This window comes from Hypoxylon fragiforme (genome assembly GCF_022984875.1).
Source record: "Hypoxylon fragiforme strain CBS 206.31 chromosome Unknown GGS25scaffold_4, whole genome shotgun sequence".
In the NCBI taxonomy this organism is placed as follows: Eukaryota; Fungi; Ascomycota; class Sordariomycetes; order Xylariales; family Hypoxylaceae; genus Hypoxylon; species Hypoxylon fragiforme.
Window position 1 is genome coordinate 2,737,203 of NW_026054759.1, and position 17,511 is coordinate 2,754,713.

General features: G+C 51.7%; 9 protein-coding genes and 1 non-coding gene across 10 annotated transcripts; 4 read left to right on the plus strand and 6 right to left on the minus strand.

The window, feature by feature from the left end:
- Positions 1 to 171: 171 nt before the first annotated feature.
- Positions 172 to 1,650, plus strand: GGS25DRAFT_487321 (uncharacterized protein). Its single transcript, XM_049260708.1, has one exon. It carries the CDS (start codon positions 212 to 214, stop codon positions 1,502 to 1,504), a length of 1,293 nt encoding a protein of 430 aa, XP_049118048.1. The 5' UTR covers positions 172 to 211; the 3' UTR covers positions 1,505 to 1,650.
- A 199-nt stretch (positions 1,651 to 1,849) lies between these two features.
- GGS25DRAFT_531036 (cytochrome P450) lies at positions 1,850 to 3,705 on the minus strand (the record flags this gene model as incomplete). The annotated part of the gene is made up of 5 exons (XM_049265453.1): positions 1,850 to 2,623; positions 2,710 to 3,194; positions 3,250 to 3,303; positions 3,352 to 3,456; positions 3,525 to 3,705. The coding sequence occupies 5 exons, from the start codon at positions 3,703 to 3,705 to the stop codon at positions 1,850 to 1,852; spliced, it is 1,599 nt and encodes a 532-aa protein (XP_049118049.1).
- A 371-nt stretch (positions 3,706 to 4,076) lies between these two features.
- Positions 4,077 to 5,484, minus strand: GGS25DRAFT_487326 (3,4-dihydroxy-2-butanone 4-phosphate synthase). The gene is made up of 2 exons (XM_049260709.1): positions 5,127 to 5,484; positions 4,077 to 5,017 (listed from the first exon to the last, which is right to left on the minus strand). Exons 1-2 carry the CDS (start codon positions 5,191 to 5,193, stop codon positions 4,383 to 4,385), a joined length of 702 nt encoding a protein of 233 aa, XP_049118050.1. The 5' UTR covers positions 5,194 to 5,484; the 3' UTR covers positions 4,077 to 4,382.
- A 181-nt stretch (positions 5,485 to 5,665) lies between these two features.
- GGS25DRAFT_487328 (ubiquinone biosynthesis O-methyltransferase) lies at positions 5,666 to 7,240 on the plus strand. The gene is made up of 2 exons (XM_049260710.1): positions 5,666 to 6,839; positions 6,898 to 7,240. The coding sequence occupies exon 1, from the start codon at positions 5,895 to 5,897 to the stop codon at positions 6,810 to 6,812; it is 918 nt and encodes a 305-aa protein (XP_049118051.1). The 5' UTR covers positions 5,666 to 5,894; the 3' UTR covers positions 6,813 to 6,839; positions 6,898 to 7,240.
- Positions 7,229 to 9,778, plus strand: GGS25DRAFT_531043 (amino acid permease/ SLC12A domain-containing protein). Its single transcript, XM_049265454.1, has 2 exons — positions 7,229 to 7,904; positions 7,979 to 9,778. The coding sequence occupies exons 1-2, from the start codon at positions 7,764 to 7,766 to the stop codon at positions 9,494 to 9,496; spliced, it is 1,659 nt and encodes a 552-aa protein (XP_049118052.1). The 5' UTR covers positions 7,229 to 7,763; the 3' UTR covers positions 9,497 to 9,778.
- GGS25DRAFT_t49 lies at positions 9,777 to 9,858 on the minus strand. Its single transcript has one exon. It is a non-coding gene; the product is annotated as a tRNA-Ser (tRNA).
- Positions 9,859 to 10,030: 172 nt separating this feature from the next.
- On the minus strand, positions 10,031 to 10,994 carry GGS25DRAFT_487334 (trimeric LpxA-like protein). Its single transcript, XM_049260711.1, has 2 exons — positions 10,417 to 10,994; positions 10,031 to 10,357 (listed from the first exon to the last, which is right to left on the minus strand). The coding sequence occupies exons 1-2, from the start codon at positions 10,813 to 10,815 to the stop codon at positions 10,169 to 10,171; spliced, it is 588 nt and encodes a 195-aa protein (XP_049118053.1). The 5' UTR covers positions 10,816 to 10,994; the 3' UTR covers positions 10,031 to 10,168.
- Positions 10,995 to 11,168: 174 nt separating this feature from the next.
- Positions 11,169 to 13,286, plus strand: GGS25DRAFT_244803 (NADH-ubiquinone oxidoreductase 51 kDa subunit mitochondrial precursor). The gene is made up of 3 exons (XM_049257145.1): positions 11,169 to 11,782; positions 11,852 to 12,839; positions 12,896 to 13,286. The coding sequence occupies exons 1-3, from the start codon at positions 11,429 to 11,431 to the stop codon at positions 13,066 to 13,068; spliced, it is 1,515 nt and encodes a 504-aa protein (XP_049118054.1). The 5' UTR covers positions 11,169 to 11,428; the 3' UTR covers positions 13,069 to 13,286.
- A 217-nt stretch (positions 13,287 to 13,503) lies between these two features.
- On the minus strand, positions 13,504 to 15,007 carry GGS25DRAFT_520887 (peroxisomal biogenesis factor 11; the record flags this gene model as incomplete). Its single annotated transcript, XM_049263966.1, has 2 exons — positions 13,504 to 14,405; positions 14,962 to 15,007. 2 exons carry the CDS (start codon positions 15,005 to 15,007, stop codon positions 13,504 to 13,506), a joined length of 948 nt encoding a protein of 315 aa, XP_049118055.1.
- Positions 15,008 to 15,259: 252 nt separating this feature from the next.
- GGS25DRAFT_244854 (uncharacterized protein) lies at positions 15,260 to 17,335 on the minus strand. Its single transcript, XM_049257146.1, has 7 exons — positions 16,931 to 17,335; positions 16,777 to 16,864; positions 16,625 to 16,721; positions 16,432 to 16,565; positions 16,308 to 16,376; positions 15,853 to 16,256; positions 15,260 to 15,789 (listed from the first exon to the last, which is right to left on the minus strand). Exons 1-7 carry the CDS (start codon positions 17,181 to 17,183, stop codon positions 15,749 to 15,751), a joined length of 1,086 nt encoding a protein of 361 aa, XP_049118056.1. The 5' UTR covers positions 17,184 to 17,335; the 3' UTR covers positions 15,260 to 15,748.
- Between the last annotated feature and the right edge of the window lie 176 nt (positions 17,336 to 17,511).

A 17,511-nucleotide genomic window follows, 5' to 3' on the forward strand; every position in this document is an offset into this window, starting at 1 on the left:
TTGCACCACCGTCCCGAGCTTCCTGTGGAGCGGGTGCAAGTATCTCTTCGGTCTCCTTACGATGTTGTTTTTTAGTATATGTCATTATGTTTACAAGTTTTTGTTATTCACGTTCATTGCCATCCCAAACTACATCTGGCACTCGATCACACACCCCCTTGTCTTCCTCGAGGACACGTATGCTGCATCGTCCGGTTGCGTCCGTGGTATTATGAGACTTATTTATGCCACACCAGGCTTCGTCTGGCGCGCGTGCAACTATTCGCTTGTTCTCCTATTGACACCGGTTACTAGCGTATACAGCTGGGTCTACCACAACGCGCCGTTCTTGTTCACCATCCCCGCTGGCGCCTTTTCCTCCGTGCGCAACTTCGCCTCCTGGATCCTCGGCTACAACTATAGCGCCATTATGTTCGTTCTCGGCATCCTTCGCTCAATTTGGCGCTTCTGGCAGTATTGTGTCTTCTCCGTGTGGGATCTGATCGTTGCTTCATTCAACGTCGTGGCCGGGGTCGTGAAATACGCCCTGGCACCCTTGTACAACTTGCCGATGTTCCGTTCCATCGCCGATTCCAAGCTTGTTTCCCAAGCTCTCGGTATCGCCGGGCAGATGTTTAGGAAGCTCTCCGCCATTCTGAAGAACTTCTTCCTGAGCATGTTCACAGCCACCGAGAAGACCAGTAACGCCTTTCTCCCTTCCAATGTAACTTCCTGGGGAGAATCCATGCCGCTGGTCTACGATCCTGCGGAAGTAATAAGAGAGGTTTCCTTTGCTACCGTTATCATGGATGTCCTTTTCGCGGTATTCACCATCAGTTTCCTGTACAACTTCTTCCTCCGCTGGACCCTGCTCCCGGACGTCCTGAGCATGCTGGTCGGATCGCGATCGGAGCCCAAGTACTACCTGCACCCGCCCGTGTTCCAGTTCGTCGCGTGCGTGCTGTACTTCCACGTCGCCGACTTCATGAACCTCTACACCATGCTCGTGCACGGCGAGCTGAGCCGCGCGTCCTGGGACCTGCTCTGGACGGTCTGGGGCGGCATCGCGTGCTTCCTGGCCATGGTGTACAACGTGCTGAGCCCCACCGTCAACCCTTGGCTGACGCTCGGGCAGTCGAACCCGTATATGTTCATCATGGTTAGCGGGTATCAGCTCTTCGGCTGGTGCCTGTCTCTCTGCTTTCTCGCCGTGATCAAGGCCCGCGCGAGCGTGAAGCTCCACCAGTTCCGCGCGGTGAGCCAGGACCCGGCGCTCTTCAACGGCCTCATCTGGCGTCACACCGTGCTCTCGCGCTGGCTGCTGAGACGGGCAGAGAGGGTCTTGTACTCTCCTCTTCGATTCAACTTGCTGATGCGTCGGGCGCCGATTGAGACGGCAGAGATAGAGGTGGTGCGGATGGAGCTGCGCCTGTACAGGGCGATGAAGAGAATATTCCCGCTGGAGACCGATGAGCAGTGTGTCGCTAAGCTTGCAGAGATACGAAAGATCAAATGGCTGCCGTAGATACCTAGGTAAATTTGAGTAGGTAGGTAATTGGTTTTAGTTCTCGACTATGTTCGGATATAGATGGTTGGCTCGGTCGGTGCTCTTTTCCTATACCACTTTATTCAAGTGCTAGGCAGATATATAAAATGGGTAGAATATGAAAGATATTTCGCATGTAACTTCGAGGTAAATCCGAGTTCCATCGTTAAATAGTGACACCTGTACCTACCTATATCTGCTCAAAATAATATATAGAAACCTTAACTATACAGTATAACCCACGACCACAAAGCTTCTAAGCTACCTAAGCTAGTCTCCCCCCTATTTATCTTCCCCCCCCCTTTCTTCTCCCCACACCCCTTCCTACACGCTCCCCTTCCCCCTCTCCCAAAACCTCACCTCAATCCCCAAACGCATCGCCACATACGTAAAACTGCCCATCTCCCTGCCCCCCCTCACGCCCACCACCTCCCCCTCGAACCCGCGCAACACCCCAAGCACCACCTTCGCCAGCATCATCTCCGCCAGGTTCCTTCCGGGGCACGTGTGCGCGCCGCCTCCCCACGCGAGACTCGTGCGGCGGCGGCGGTGGTCCCCCTCGAGCCAGCGCTCCGGCCTGAACGTCCCTGCGTCGGCGCCGAAGACCGCGGGGTTGGAGTGCAGGGCGGGCATGCTGACGCCGACGGTGGTGCCGGGCGGGATCGCGTGTCCGTGCAGCGCGAGCGGGGGGCCGCCGGCGGGGACCTTGCGCCAGAGGGGCAGCGAGGTCACGGTGTCGAGGCGGAGGGCCTCTTTGATGCAGGCGTGCGTGTAGACACAGGCGTCGTCGTCGTCGTCGTTGGTGTTGGTGTTGGTGTTGGCGTCGAGTTCGGCGTGCACGCGCGCTTGGATGGCGGGGTCGGAGAAGATGCGGAAGAGGGCCGAGGTGGCGATGGAGGTCGTGGTCTCGTGGCCGGCGATGAAGTTGGCGGACCCCATCGTGGAGGCGTACGCGGGTGTCCAGTTGGCCCGTTTGGTGGTGACGTGGAGGAGCTCGGACAGCATGTCTGGCGGCGGCGATGCGTCGCTGCTGGGTTTATCGCGTTTTTCGGATGAGAGGAAAGCCGCGGTGCGGTCTTTGATGATGGATTCGAATCTCTGCATCGGTGGGTTAGCTTCGTCGCTGCGATACAAGTAGGTATGTATTGGCCAAGGTATGCACAAGTGAATAAGGGGGTTCATACCGGCTCGAAAGGCACGTAGCCAGCAGGCAGCTTGACCTGGAGGCCAAACACCTTATCCACCATTGGCCGTATCGAAGGCCACTTATGTATAGCGAGGAGGAAGTACTGGAGAGCTCCTAGAGCAGTCACCTCGCGCCAAAAGCCGAGGGTCTTAAGCAGATATCCATGGTCGGTTTCGTCGTTGATGAAGCCAGGAGACCAGTTCAACGTGACAGCGCCTAGAAGCTCGACAATGACCAGATGAACCCAGTTCGTAAGGTCGAGAACTTGTCCTTCGTGCTCCTTCAGCTTGGCGATGAACCGCTCCATCACTGCATCCATACGCTCGCTGTACTTTTTGACTGACGATGCGGAGTACGTTTGGCCGATGCTCTTGCGGTGGCTGCGGTACCTTTCCATATTCAGCTCACCATTAAAGGCAAAGGCATCGCCTTGGTGGCGGCGGAATCGCCAATCAATTCGTCCTGGATTATTGCTGAGAGCCCCTATTAAGATAAGTAGACTAGTCAAACGAGAAGAGGGGACATATGAATATCATACAGTAGAAGTCGCCCTTCTCAATATATCGATTTCCAGCTAATTTCTTCTCGTGAGCTACTTGACCATCAATGACTTCCAAACTACGGTTGATTATTCACGTACTATATATTTCATCGTATGCTTCCTTGGAATCAAATGAGACCTCGTTGGGACTGACCCGAACTACCGGCCCATACTTTTTATGTAGTTCTCGATATAGACTGAGCACTGAAGCATTAAACATTCAGTAATTCTCACGTGGTTGTTGTTTCGAGGATACTTGGAGATGGACTTACTGCGTGCCTCTTTCACTTGGTACACGTACCACAGACTTGTAATAGCAGCAAGTCTAGGACCTGGGATCTTTGCCAGCGGATGGAGATACAAGCGATATATAACTATAGATATAGGAAGAATAGAAATGCATATGGCGAGGAATACGTGGGGGGAAGGGAGGGTAGAAGCCATGGTAGCCATTGTGGATAGTCCCCCACGCACTGTAATAGCTATGATGTGCACTCTGGGAAATACCAAAGATGAATTTTGGTCATGGGAGTGTTATAAATATATTAAATATATAAACTCGAAATAAGCAACCCGGTGATTGGAGAAATATACGATGGCATCGCTTGCTGACGACGACCCGGAATTAACGGTATATGACCGATGTCTTAATGTAACCACGTTCATCAAAAGATCGCCAGTTCCGCCGCGGTTATGAGGATGTGAAAAGGTAGATGCTTATCCAGGTACATAAATGCACTTCTCTTACAGTAGCTGACCGGTATATTGATGGATCGACAGGGCGAATCGCATCAATAGTGCAGTACAAAATACCCGAGAAAGGGTGTGGGACTAGATGGCAAATACATTGTAAAGGAGTATCTTATCTTCGATGTCAGATGCTTGCCGTCGGTAGTATATAGTACAATATGATATACAGGTATATTCAGATATATCCGTGGGTGAGGGGATGCAACTCCGTGATGACGGACCTTTTTCTCTATACAAGCGCAAATATGGATTCGTTTTTAGGCCTTAGACTGGCATTGCCGCCCTGTTTCTCCCTCGCTTTTGTTTTTTCTACGCCCTTGGCAGTGCTGAGCCTGAGAATGTCGTACAACCGATAATATGCAAAAATAACTCGCGGGACATTACGCGCTCCCATTTGAATCGATCTTACCTTCAGTCTTTTCCAAATAAGTAACCAGATCTTCAATCGTGCAGACTTTCAGGCCCCATTTCCGCGCGAAATCGATGCACCCCTCGCCCCTCATCATGCCGGGGTTTTCCAGCACGGCGCTTCCGCTGACCTCGTTTCCGTCTTCGACTAGCTCACAAATTATGGCTACTTCGGGTTTGCCGGCCAATCTGCAAAAGTCAACACCGGCCTCGGTGTGACCTCTCCGAGCCCTAACACCTCCCGGTCGGGCGCGTAACGGAAGCACGTGGCCGGGGCGTCGGAAACTAGCTGGTGTTGATTTAGGGTCGGCAAGAAGCCGCGCGGTCAGGGCACGGTCATGAGCGCTAATACCCGTGGTTACAGAGGGATCAGCTGCGTCTATAGAGATCGTGTACGCCGTTCCACGGACGTCTTCGCTGTGCTGAACCATCTGAGGTAGGTTGAGGAATTCGGTAAGGGCGGGCGTAATCGGGGCGCATACATAACCAGACGAGTATCGAACTAAGAAAGCCATCTGCTCAGTGGTTACATGCTCGGCGGCTATGATGAGATCGGCTTCGTTCTCGCGACCTGGGTCATCTAAAACTACTATGAATTCTCCATTTCCTAACCAAGAGTTAATTGTGTTAGTTATGTATAGCTATGCTTGAGTATGAAGGCCTCCAGTGAGTAGTTTGATTCAATTCACAAGTTACCTATGAATATGAACACATACGGAAAGCAGCGATGGTATCAGGTATCGTATCGAAGCGTTTATGATCGATGGCTGCTGCGGAAGGCATTGTATGTGATATGGCGCAGGAATGGCGCAGGAATGGCGCAAAGGTCTAGATTTAAAGACGAGATTTGGAGACTTGCGTCACAATATGCAGCAAATGTAGATCACGGAGAAGGGCTCGTTTGTGGGTGTGTGAAAGCTTAATCAAAAATTGATAACGTAGAAACAAAGAGCTTTCACTTTTGAAATGATTTGATTAACAGTAAAATATCTAAAGAGTAGGAATGTAGAAGGGATATAGAATTCCTCATTCAGAGAAGTTGTAAGAAAAAGGGAAAGATTCTTTGAAATGCTGACTGATGGATGACCCGAGTAATCGATACTAGGTACCTAGGTAATCATGCTAGGTACCCAGAGTACCTAAGTATCCCGATCCTCGGCGGGGTAGGAGGGGTTATCCTCTATGGAGTGCAGTCACTGAGTGCACTATAATATGGTGATCCTCGGGGTCCGACAAGGATTACATCACTGTTAGCACCTAGCCATGATTGGCCAATTCCGCATGGGCTGTTACCTGCACTTTAATTGATTTCAGCTCGTTACCTAATTGGGAACTTTCATCTTTTTTTTATTCAATGCGACCAATATCATCACCATTGGTTGGCATCTTTTATATCGTCAGTTGCGTATTACTATTGTCTACGATAGCACTCAACGATGATCAAGTGACAAATCGCACAGGTATCTAGCTAATAGCCTTACGCCATGCCGCCCCGTCCGGGAACCACATTCCTCCGACGGCTTCGGACTCCTACCGCGGCATCGCGGACCATTCGGCATGTGACGATAAATCCAAGCCGAAGCTTCTCAACACCCGCTTCCCACCGACAATCTCAATCTTCCACCAACTCTTCCACATTCACCACCGTCTCTCCCGAAGAGGTATCCCACTTTAATGCCCTCGCCTCCTCATGGTGGGACCCCCAAGGTCCCTCTCGGATCCTTCACCTTATGAATCCGCTCCGCCACGACTTCATCCGTTCATGCCACTCCTCTACCTTTGACGCCCCCCTTACACCCTCGACAAAACTAAAATACCTCGATATAGGCTGTGGAGGGGGAATCTTCGCCGAGTCCGCCGCCCGCTTGCCCAGTACTGCTTCCGTGACAGCCATTGACCCGAGCCCCGAGGTGCTGGCCATTGCTAAGGCCCACGCGAAGCGCGATCCGGTGCTAAAGTCCAAATTAACTTACCTAAACACGCCCATCGAGAACCTTCCCGTGCCCGCCACGCCCGAGGAAGCATACGACGTCGTGTCCATCTTCGAAGTGGTAGAGCACGTGTCGAATCCGGCGGAGTTTCTAGACCGGTGTACACCTTTCGTCAAGCCCGGCGGATGGCTTGTGCTTAGCACGATCGCAAGAACATGGATGAGCTGGTTGACCACGAATGTTGTGGCGGAAGACATACTACGTATGGTGCCGAAGGGCACGCATGACTGGAACAAGTATATTAACGAGGAGGAGATGAGAGCACATTTTCTGAGGAACAGAACGGGTTGGGCCGAACCGAGATGCATGGGCGTGGTTTACGTCCCTGGGGTTGGTTGGAGGCAGGTCAACGGGAGTGAGAAAATTGGCAACTACTTCTTCGGAGTGAGGAAGATTGCTGAGTCGACGTGACACAACTGATGTTGACTACCCCCCTAGGTATGTTAGATGCTGCAAAACTAGCTGAAGTAATTGGCACTTAGCTCAAAGGCAGCAGGCTAACGAGATGATTACGATGTATATCAATATACCCAATGATTTCCTCGTACATGTCGCATGTACCCCTATTTTCCACTACACCAAAAAAGAAATCGTGTCCTCGAGTCCTCGATCCCAAGATGGTGTACTCTTTTGCTGCTTCCTGTATAAATACGTCATATGTTCCCTTCAGTTGGGTCTTGACACTTCCACATGCCTCAATCTAGCTACCTACCTCATTCGTCTACTACGTCGCAACTATGTCGCCCGTTCGGGATAAGAAACCACCACAAGAGTTGAAAGTTAACCTCTCAATATACTAGGCACAGATTCTCGCATACTTAGTAATATAGTAAATATGTAGTTATGTCCAAGCTAATTTGCCACTCATCGACAGCCATAGGTGTACCGCTTACTACGTACCTCGACACGAACGGGCAAGTGTGTAAGAGTCAGCTCCGCCACGAGCGATATTGACTTACTATAGATGAATAACTACCAATATGATTGCAACGCTGTCTACCAATCATGTGCGGGGAGCCCAGAACTTCTTTACCGGTCTGTTTGCCTCCACGATAGAGATTGCTATTGCGCTGAGGTAGCTGGTGCTGGATGTACAACTGACTACATAGGTATCGTAGAGATTACTTGGATTAAACCACCTGGGCATGTATGTAAATACTTACCTACGCAGGTGTATCACGTAACACCCATTGACTTACACAGCCCCATAGGCTTTGAAATCCGAGGTATATCATAACTGCGACGTGCCTGCTCAGAATAACCCTGTCTGTCCATCCATCCATCCTCTCTGTCGGTGATGCTTGACTTAGAGGACCGTTTGTCGTAATTCCGTAGTAGCATCCTTCCCATCCCACCAGAATAATGGGGACCATGGAAGATATCGACGATAAGTCATCGACCTCGCACATCTCGCAAGACGACATCTCCGTCGGGACAGGGGAATGCATTGACGACAACGCTGCCAACGATGGCTTACAGCGCGGCCTTAAGAGTCGGCATTTGGTGCGTACTTACCTACCACCCCTAAACCCCACTCCCACCGCAACCATACTAAGTATAACTCCCCCGAGTGATAGCAAATGCTCGCCTTCAGCAGCGTCGTCGGCGCCAGCGTCTTCAACGGCACCGGCGCCGCCCTCGCCTCCAGCGGGCCCCTCGGCGCGCTCCTCTCCTTCCTGCTCATCGGCATCGACGTGTTCTTCGTCTCCCAAAGCCTCGCAGAGATGTGCGCGCTCTTCCCTGGCGTACGCGGCGCCTTCCTCTCACTAGCCGCCCGCTTCGTCGACCCAGCGCTCGCCTTCGCGCTGGGGACGACGTACTACGCGCTGTGGGTGTCGAGCATCGCGCACGACTACAACAGCCTCGCGCGCGCCGTCGGGCGGTGGACGAGCCCCGCCGTGCCTCCCTGGGCGTGGGTGCTGGTTTTCTGGGCGCTGTTCCAGGGCGTCTCGGTGCTCGGCGCCGCGGTGTACGGCGACATCATGCTCGTGCTCACGTCGTGGAAGCTGCTCTGCGTCGCGGGCGGCTTCGTGCTCGCGATCCTGCTCAACACCGGCGCCATCAGCAGCAGCGGGGAGTACCTCGGGTTCCGGTACTGGCGCGACCCGGGCGCGGTGACGAACGGGGTCGGCGGGTTCGCGTCGTCGCTCGTACTGGCGGCCGTGTACTTCGGCGGGACCGAGATGGTTGCCTTGACGGCGGCCGAGAGCCGGGACCCGCACAGGGACGTGCCGCGGGCGATCCGGCGGAGCTTCTGGCGCATCGCGGCGACGTTCGTCGGGCTCGTCTTCTTCGCGGGCATCATCGTGCCGTTCGACGATGCCGGGCTGCTGGCGGAGACCAGCGACAAGGCGGCGCGGTCGCCGTGGACGATTGCGCTGGTGCAGGCCGGCTGGGCCGACGCAAGCAACTTGCTCAACGCGGTGATGATTGTAGCTGCGCTGTCGTCCGTCAACAGCGCCATCTACGTGTCCTCGCGCGTGCTGGCCTCGCTCGCGGCGGGTGGGCGCGCGCCGGCGCTGTTCGCGCGGACGACGGCGGGCGGGGTGCCGCTTAACGCCGTGCTACTCTCCAACGCGTTCGGGCTTGTCGCCTTGGTCAACAACTGCAGCACCGCGGCGGCAGAGGAGGAGCCGGGCCAGGTGTTCGGGTTCCTGATCAACTTCTGCGACACGGCGGCTTTTATCACCTGGGCTGCCATCGGGGTCATGCACCTGCGCCTACGGCGGGCATGGACGGTGCAAGGGCGCAGTGCCGAGGAGCTGCCGTACCGGGCGTTCCTGTATCCCTACGGAGCATGGTTCGTCGTGGCGCTGAATTTGTTTTTGGTTCTCATTTCCGGTTATGACGCCTTTTCGGGCAGCTTCGACATTGTAGGTTTTCTCGACTCATATGCTGTAGTTTTAGTGTTTGTCATCCTATTTTTTGGCTGGAGAGTCTACAAGAGAACTAGCATTGTGCCTCTGGCCGAGGCGGATTTGGCAACAGGTAGAGATGTGTTCATGATCAAAGAGAAAATGGAGGACACAGTTTCCGATAAGAAAGCTAACAGAATCTCATGGCATAATCAATTAAAAAGGGCCGCTTTCGGTTGAGACTAATTTGTGCGGAAGAGAATATGAGGAGAGGAGACATAATAAGGAGTAGGGGGCATCTTGTTTGAAAATGAAATATAATTAGGTATGGTTTGAATTTCTATGGAATAGTTATGATCGAGACGAGACGAGACTTAAACGAAAAGTATGACTATTATGTAGATTGAGACTGTATCAAGGTAAAAATAAACCGAAATCTTACTAGACACGAGGAACTGAACTGAAGGATAATTGAAGTTTGTAAAAAGCGATGAGATCAAAAAAGAAATATTAATGAGGACGACACAGGCCTGATTCGAACAGGCGCCTCCGAAGAGATGTGATTTCGAGTCACACGCGTTAGACCACTCCGCCACTGTGCCTTATTCATATAAAAGTTTTAGCTCTTATTCTTACCTATATTGTTAAGCTAATGAGGGGTTAGCGTTGCATGACAAGTAAATAGGGGGGAAAGCTATCACCCATTGTTCAGAAAATGCTACACAGCGCCTGGAGAGCTTTGATTGTTCATAGAGTCAATTTAGACAAATAAAAGCACCAACAAGCTAGCATGTATGGATCAATTGAAGCGACGGGCTAAGCTCATCTTTGAAGTTTAAATGGGAACACACGTGGATATCATTATAACTTAGTAACTGAAGATGTGCATATACTTCGTAAGGGTATCTACTATTATTGAAACTTCCCAGGGTGACTAGGTATGAGTCTTCGTAGAATCTCGATCTGGCGAGCTTGCGCCTTATTCTTCAACTCCGTCACACCGCGTTTATCAGATCGTCTGATACCGTTGGAGTATATAACAGTGAAATCCGGGACTACTTCTCCCGGCTGTATGACGGTTTGCGGCGTGAAAGTGCAATGCTTGGCTACGATCAATACTGGGAACATTACAATAACATGAAATCTAGGGAAGAGCTTACCTTGCCCAACTTTGCTCCCTTCCCAATCTTACATCCTACACCGATTAGACACCCCTCGCCGATGAATGTGCCGCCCGACTCAAGTATTGCGCCTACTTCGACGGTAACATAGTCGCTGATGACTACGCCGTCGCGAGATTCGCTCGGTCGTGGGTCGGCAGACGCAGCTCCGATGCTCGTTCGCTCATGGACAATACATCTTCGACCGATGGTGATTCGTCCATTAGAGGAATCCAACTTCGCTCGTGGATGCACGACCGACTCAGAGCTGATGTTTATAGTATGGTTTCCCGTCAAGAGGGCCGAATCCGCTATGGTAATGGAGGAGGAAAAGTTGACGGGAGCTTTGGGGCCGGAGTGCACGCGCGGGAGGATCGATTGACGTTTTGAAGAGGACATGTTTGCTCCGGTATAAGTTGGAAAAGTCAAGTGGGGAGAAGCATGGATAACGAGTGATTCAGAAGGCTTGAGGTCATGGTTACATGCAGAGGTGGGCTTTGCTCAATTGATTAATGAAGTTGATTCATTTGATTTATTTGATTCTTTGATCCTGGTGATATTGTTCTTGATTATTGAAATATCGCGATAACAAAGTATTAACTAAGGTTAGGTTAGAACATTCAACATTCACCTATTAAAAAGGAAATATTCATAAAACGAATAGTTCAGGAAGCAAGCAAGCAAATGACTTCATTACTCAGCCAACTAGAGCCAACTAGAGCCAACTAGAGCCAACTAGCCACAGAGGACAATGAAAATGTGGTTCAAACATTTAAGGTTTAAGCTGTGATTGCCACAAGGACCCACCTGGAGATGTAAGTATTGAAGATAGAGCCAATCAAGATTTGGACATTTCTATTCCAAGGTTCAAAGTGCCTCATTCTTTCTTATTTCCTACCAAAATTCCGATTAATTCCTAATCTCAACTACCTGATCTCTCTTCCCCATTGCCTATCGGACTCTCCACTCTCCATGCTCAATTGAGCACCCGACAACACCCAACCCTTCCAAGATGCTGTCCAGGACTACCGCGCCGTCGGCCGTTTCTGCGAAAACAATATCGCGAGTCGCTTTACCATCCTGCTCCCGAATACCACCACCCTCCAAGTCCCAGCAGAGCCGAAATTTCGCGACAGTGCAGGATGGAGCCCCGAAGCGAACATACGGCGGTCTTAAGGATCAAGACCGTATATTCCAAAACCTTTATGGACGCTACCCCGCCGATTTGAAGTCGGCCAAGAAGATGGGTGACTGGCACAAGACAAAAGAGATTATTTTAAAGGGTCATGACTGGATCATTGGTGAGGTCAAGGCATCCGGTTTACGAGGTAGAGGAGGAGCTGGCTTTCCTTCCGGATTGAAATGGGTAGGTCTGATGCCATAATAGCAATCATTTTTTGTTGTCGGAACCGTTGTTAATCCATGGATGGAACAGTCATTTATGAACTTCAAAGATTGGGATAAGGATACAAAACCTAGATATCTAGTTGTCAACGCCGATGAAGGCGAGCCCGGAACCTGCAAGGACCGAGAGATCATGCGAAAGGACCCCCACAAACTTATCGAAGGATGTTTAGTCGCTGGCCGAGCCATGAACGCCACCGCTGCTTATATCTATATCCGTGGCGAATTTATCCTAGAAGCTGCCGTCCTACAGAGAGCTATTAATGAGGCATATGCCGATGGATTGATCGGCAAGAACGCCTGTGGTTCCGGTTACGATTTCGACGTCTACTTACACCGTGGCGCCGGTGCCTACGTCTGTGGTGAAGAGACATCACTTATCGAATCTCTAGAGGGAAAGCCCGGCAAGCCCCGTCTAAAGCCTCCATTCCCGGCCGCTGTGGGTGTATTTGGTTGTCCATCTACCGTTGCCAACGTCGAAACTATCGCCGTGGCCCCCACAATTTGCCGCAGAGGTGGAAGCTGGTTCGCCTCTTTTGGTCGAGAGCGGAACCAAGGAACTAAGCTATTCTGCATTTCCGGCCACGTCAACAACCCGGCGACCGTTGAAGAGGAGATGAGCATCCCTCTAAGAGAACTAATTGAGAAGCACTGTGGTGGTGTTCGAGGTGGCTGGGATAACCTACTTGCCATCATTCCCGGCGGCTCATCCACTCCTATCCTTCCCAAAAGCGTTTGCGATGACCAATTGATGGACTTTGATGCCCTCAAAGACAGCCAGTCTGGTCTTGGCACGGCAGCAGTCATCGTTCTAGACAAGAGCGCTGATGTTGTAAGAGCAATCTCACGATTAAGTCACTTCTACCGCCACGAATCTTGTGGGCAGTGCACACCCTGCCGAGAGGGTAGCAAGTGGACTGAGCAGATCATGAGCCGGTTCGAGAAGGGACTTGGCCGTGAACGGGAGATTGATATGTTGCAGGAGTTAACAAAACAAGTTGAAGGACACACCATTTGCGGTAAGTGAAGATCGTTCAAGTAGCAGTTTGTTTAAGACATACTAACTTGGCTATAGCTCTTGGTGAGGCATTCGCCTGGCCTATCCAAGGTCTCATCCGCCATTTCCGGCCGGAGTTGGTGGCGAGGATGCAGAAGTATGCGGCAGAACATAACGGCTCCCAAGCTCTGGGTGGTGGGTGGGACCCCAATACCCGAGCTCAGGGCAAGCTGGTCTCTCCTGGCCAATAGACATGAATATGCTTTCATTTATGAGGCTAGATGGCATAATTCCACGAGTTAAAGAATTGCCAGCATTGTACATCATCACAACTTCTCGTTACCTGTATATACATACCTATTCACCGAAGGCAATGCTCAATTCTTTTTTTACCAATGAATTTGGTAACTTGATATGACTAGGCTGAAATTATCTACTTGAGTAGGTAGATAACTACTCAAGCAAGCATCGTTGGACGAACATAATCGTCGGTTCCAGAGTTGTTAAATTTGATGGACTGAGCCCTAACCCAAGTCCATAACCCCATGATCCAACATTGGCTTCTTTTGTCTCGCACCACTCTACTTCACATCATCCAAAGCGTATCCGCCATCTAAACTCATCGGATTCATCCCCAGTAAAGAACGAAAAAAAAACCAAGCTCAGTCGTCTCCCCCTCCTCCCTCCTATTTGCTGGCCAAAACCTCGCGCTCACACCTCTCCCACACATCCACGCTCGTCAGTATCGTGGTCACGAGCATAGCCACAGCCACCGTCCCGGGCTCGACCTTGATCCAGCCCACCACGGTCCCCGGCAGCACGGTATCCAGCGCATTCGCCATCGCCCCTCGCGCCAGCTTGGAGGTCTTCGCGGCGACCTCGCGACGCCACTGCCGCCGCTGCTCCTTGCGCGCGCCGACGATGGCGCGGAGGCGCTGCTGCTCTTTTCGCAGGTCGTTGTTCGCGTCGGCGTCTGCTACGGCTGCTTCCTCCTTAGACTCCGTCTCCGACCCGTTCCCAGCAGCACCGTTGCCGCCAAAGCCAGCACCGGTGGCGGGGACGGGCGTGTGCGCGAGCACGTTGAGGATCTCGAGAGCCTGGTACAGCGCGCCGCTAACCAGAGCGAACAGCCAGAAGCGCTGGCCCTCGATCGTGAGCTGGCGCTCGCGCTCCGCCGACCAGGGGGCCAGCCCGGGAACTTGCAGGGCGTGGGGGAAGGTGCTCGCTTCGAGGAGCAGGTACATCCCCATGAAGGTGCGGGAGAGCAGGTCCAGCCAGGGTTCGAGGTGTACCCATGTCGGGCGGCGCTTTTGGCCGGCAGAGGATGGGGCGGGGGAGGAGATGCGGGCGTAGATCTTCTGCGCGGCGTGGAAGGCCTCGAGGGAGCGGAAGAGCCGGAAGAAGCGCCGCGCTAGGCCGAGCCGCTGGTTTAAAGTTGCGAGGATGAGGCGGGTTGCGGAGGCGGAGGGGGGTACGGGGGAGGAGGTGCTGAGGGTGAGGGTGTACAGTAAGAGGTCGAAGGGGAGGGCGAAGGAGGAGAGGATTTGTACGAGGGCTTGGAAGAGCCGGATTGTGCGCTCGAGGCCGACTAGGAGGGGGGTTTGTTAGTGGTGGATGAGCTTATATATGAAGTTTTAGTTCGAGTTTTGAGTAAATGGTTTTAAGTATAGGTAGCCTTCATCTTCATATAGATGAAAGTGAGTGGGTAACATTTCAAAGATGTTGATGTAGCTTGATTCACGTCCAATGAAAGTAGCTTCGGCATGAACTCTTACGCCTTCACATCTCAGTACAGTCTAAACCACCACATTGACTTATTTCAAGGCCCATGCATAACCCTATCCAATCTGTGGAGTATATGTAGATAGCTGCCCCCTTATTGAAAGAGTGATGAGACTCTACTCAAGTACGTAATATCCTAGGATCTTAAGTCCGAATGAGAATGAGAGTCAAACTTCATTCAAGCTACGAATGTTCCCCCCAATGTTTTTAACCCAGATTGCGATCCCGTTAAATGAGTTTATGAAGTTCAATTGGCCAGCTCGGCAGAGCTACTTAACTCGCCGGCATGTTCCGGACGTTCCGACACCGCCAAGCTTTCCTATGGGATTTTTGAAAACAAGAAGGAATATTCAAAAACGTACCTGAGTCGGTTGTGAACCTTATGAATGTTTCGAGCCGGGTAGACATCGTGGCGGCTTGTAATGTGTACGTTTTACGAAAGAGTGTGAAGGTTGAGGTTGAGGTGGGAGCTGTTGTTATTTTATGGTACGACGTACGAAGTAAAGGGAGGTGAATGTTGAAGCTCGATGATGAGTAAGTTGGTAGTAAGCGGGTGATCATGGTGGTGGTTGAGCTTAGCGCCGAAACTATTTGTGGGTCTCGTCGCCCCCTTTTCTTTTCTTTTAGCCCCTATCATAATATAGCTACCTACTTACCTACCTAACACCTACCTATTCAGCTGATGAACAAAGCTAAGAGATCTAGATCTTACATATAAACCTAGATAGAAGCCCGAGAAGGAATCCCCAGTAATAGCTGTAGGTAGCCTCAGGTGAGAATTGCCGCCTAGCCGCCTCCCGCCAGCACAGATATAACTCCATGATTTGTTCCTGGCGATCCGTGCGGCCAACTTCAGATGCAGGCTGCACAGTACCTAATCTAACACATCACCTACCTAGCAATCAATACATCTAAGAAAAGGGGATCGTCGAAAGGGGCAAGGGGAAAATTGGGGCCGAGTGTTCACTAATGCGATCAACAGCAACATGATCAACTCGAAACATCACAAGTAACCAATACGGCAAATGGCGAATGAAGCTGTGAATATCTAGGTAGGTATAATCTTTCTCTCTAACATCCTCCCCCAAGATCTTAGCCAATTTATCGCTTCCCAAACTCATCCTACACGATTCTGTACCACATAGCTCTCTAGACCATAGGCATGTTGATGCCGGGGAGTTCGGGGAGCCCTATCCACTCGTTAGCTTTCCGAAGTGTATTTATCCATATACTCGATCGCAGGGTCAACTTACATCCATCCTCATCCTCGCTGACAACCTTCTTCACGGAGCACTCCCGGGCAGTGTTGATGTTCTGGGTCTGGAGGGTAGCGCATCGAGCTCCCATGCAGCCTGACGTGTCCATGGCCTTCTGGAGCGAGTCGTCCTTCCACCCGAAGACGTAGTCGGCGTGTTGGCCGTATCCGGTGTTGTCTCCCGTGCTCAGGTAGAAGGGCTGGGATCCGTCCTCGGGCCATTGCGACTTGTCGTTGAACTTAGTGGTGTCCCAGACCACCTCGTACATCAGCTGGGGGATGCGGACGGGGTGGGTCGATGGGCAAGAGCCTCCGAGACTGAGGAAGTTCGCGGGGCCGGTCGTGGGGTAGGTGACGTGGTCCTGGTGGTTGGGGGAGTCGAGGTTCTTTCCATCCCAGCAGCTGGCGTCGTTGTTAGTATCATCCCAAGACCATAGGTGGCGAGAGGCTTACGTTGGGAATAGAATGTTGGATCGGATACCACCCGGGCACACCTTGTTAGGTAGAGCCTCAGAGTCGACACTGAAATTATAATCAGCTACCTGAATTCATGAGTTCTGGGGAGAATATCATTTACTTGTCATCCATGCAGGGGGCACCAACGTCGCCGCCGTAGTTTGGCCCGGTGTAGCATCGGAAGCAGTTTTGCCTCTTCAGCTTGGTGTCGGACCTCGAGCGTGCCATGGCGTCACCGGAGAGCATGCGGAATCCCTACATTCAGGGGTCAGCATCATCATTTCGCCTCATGACCATTTCCTATGAGAACGAACCGGCTTGAAGGCAGTGATCTGGCCTGGTTGGGCCGAGACGTAGTATACGAGGATACCACCCTGTGTCTGTGTGCTGAACTGGTCGTTGAATTGCAGGCTAAAGCACAGGTAAGCAATGGATGAATATCATAACGGGAATAGGAGACACGTACGCATGACCGAGTTGAGGAACGCGCTTGTAGCTTCCGTTGCGGGCCTTGAAGTACAGGTTGGCCGTCCAGTAGTTGCTAAAGTCCTCACCTAGGTACATCAAAGTCAGTGAATTTTGTCCATATACCACCTATGCTGTTATTGGAGTGGACTCACTGAACTGGCAAGTGGTGCATGTAGCAGCCTTTGAAACATCACCGGTCGTCATCGACGCGTTGAAGGCATTTCCTCCCACGATTTGGTGGACATGCGAAGAGGGGATCGAGCCTGGGTTGACTAGGGGGTCGAGCCGGTCAATAACCACGTTGGGGCATCCGAATCGCAACATGGTGACACCCCCGAAGCCACCACCAAACTGTGGTGCGGCTTCGGCGAGCGCGGCGAGGCTGAGAAGACTAGTCCAAAACATTTTTGGGGAGGATTTTGATGTCACAGACCTTGTTGGGATGATAGGCAAAAGGAGTGCCAGATATGACCAGCGGTCGGGTTCCTGAGCTACCTATATATATCCCAGGGCACATACGACGGGAACCAGACTAATCCTTTTGCTTATTAACTGCCGAAGAGTACAGATTCTGTTAATATTGACTTGGTTGGCACCCAACTAATCGAAGATCCTAGAAAGTTTTCGGCATGTTGCTGCCCCCTGACAATGCAAAAGCGTAGAGGCTAATATTCTCGGGCTAATAAGTAGGGCGACTGTGATAGGCCAGCCCCGGGTAAATGGACTGGCACAC

What these genes read in the sequence shown, in the direction of transcription:
- GGS25DRAFT_244854 (XM_049257146.1), bottom strand. Translation starts at nt 17,183, where the DNA reads ATGTTTTGGACTAGTCTTCTCAGCCTCGCCGCGCTCGCCGAAGCCGCA. An exon ending in GTTCCTCAACTCGGTCATGC is followed by an intron (nt 16,722 to 16,776) that starts GTACGTGTCTCC and finishes CCTGTGCTTTAG; the next exon opens with CCTGCAATTCAACGACCAGT. An exon ending in TCCAACATTCTATTCCCAAC is followed by an intron (nt 16,257 to 16,307) that starts GTAAGCCTCTCG and finishes CAACGACGCCAG; the next exon opens with CTGCTGGGATGGAAAGAACC.
- GGS25DRAFT_487334 (XM_049260711.1), bottom strand. Translation starts at nt 10,815, where the DNA reads ATGTCCTCTTCAAAACGTCAATCGATCCTCCCGCGCGTGCACTCCGGC. An exon ending in AGGGAGCAAAGTTGGGCAAG is followed by an intron (nt 10,358 to 10,416) that starts GTAAGCTCTTCC and finishes ATCGTAGCCAAG; the next exon opens with CATTGCACTTTCACGCCGCA.
- GGS25DRAFT_487328 (XM_049260710.1), top strand. Translation starts at nt 5,895, where the DNA reads ATGCCGCCCCGTCCGGGAACCACATTCCTCCGACGGCTTCGGACTCCT.
- GGS25DRAFT_244803 (XM_049257145.1), top strand. Translation starts at nt 11,429, where the DNA reads ATGCTGTCCAGGACTACCGCGCCGTCGGCCGTTTCTGCGAAAACAATA. An exon ending in TTCCTTCCGGATTGAAATGG is followed by an intron (nt 11,783 to 11,851) that starts GTAGGTCTGATG and finishes TGGATGGAACAG; the next exon opens with TCATTTATGAACTTCAAAGA. An exon ending in TGAAGGACACACCATTTGCG is followed by an intron (nt 12,840 to 12,895) that starts GTAAGTGAAGAT and finishes ACTTGGCTATAG; the next exon opens with CTCTTGGTGAGGCATTCGCC.
- GGS25DRAFT_531043 (XM_049265454.1), top strand. Translation starts at nt 7,764, where the DNA reads ATGGGGACCATGGAAGATATCGACGATAAGTCATCGACCTCGCACATC. An exon ending in GCCTTAAGAGTCGGCATTTG is followed by an intron (nt 7,905 to 7,978) that starts GTGCGTACTTAC and finishes CCCGAGTGATAG; the next exon opens with CAAATGCTCGCCTTCAGCAG.
- GGS25DRAFT_487321 (XM_049260708.1), top strand. Translation starts at nt 212, where the DNA reads ATGAGACTTATTTATGCCACACCAGGCTTCGTCTGGCGCGCGTGCAAC.
- GGS25DRAFT_487326 (XM_049260709.1), bottom strand. Translation starts at nt 5,193, where the DNA reads ATGCCTTCCGCAGCAGCCATCGATCATAAACGCTTCGATACGATACCT. An exon ending in TGATACCATCGCTGCTTTCC is followed by an intron (nt 5,018 to 5,126) that starts GTATGTGTTCAT and finishes ACTCTTGGTTAG; the next exon opens with GAAATGGAGAATTCATAGTA.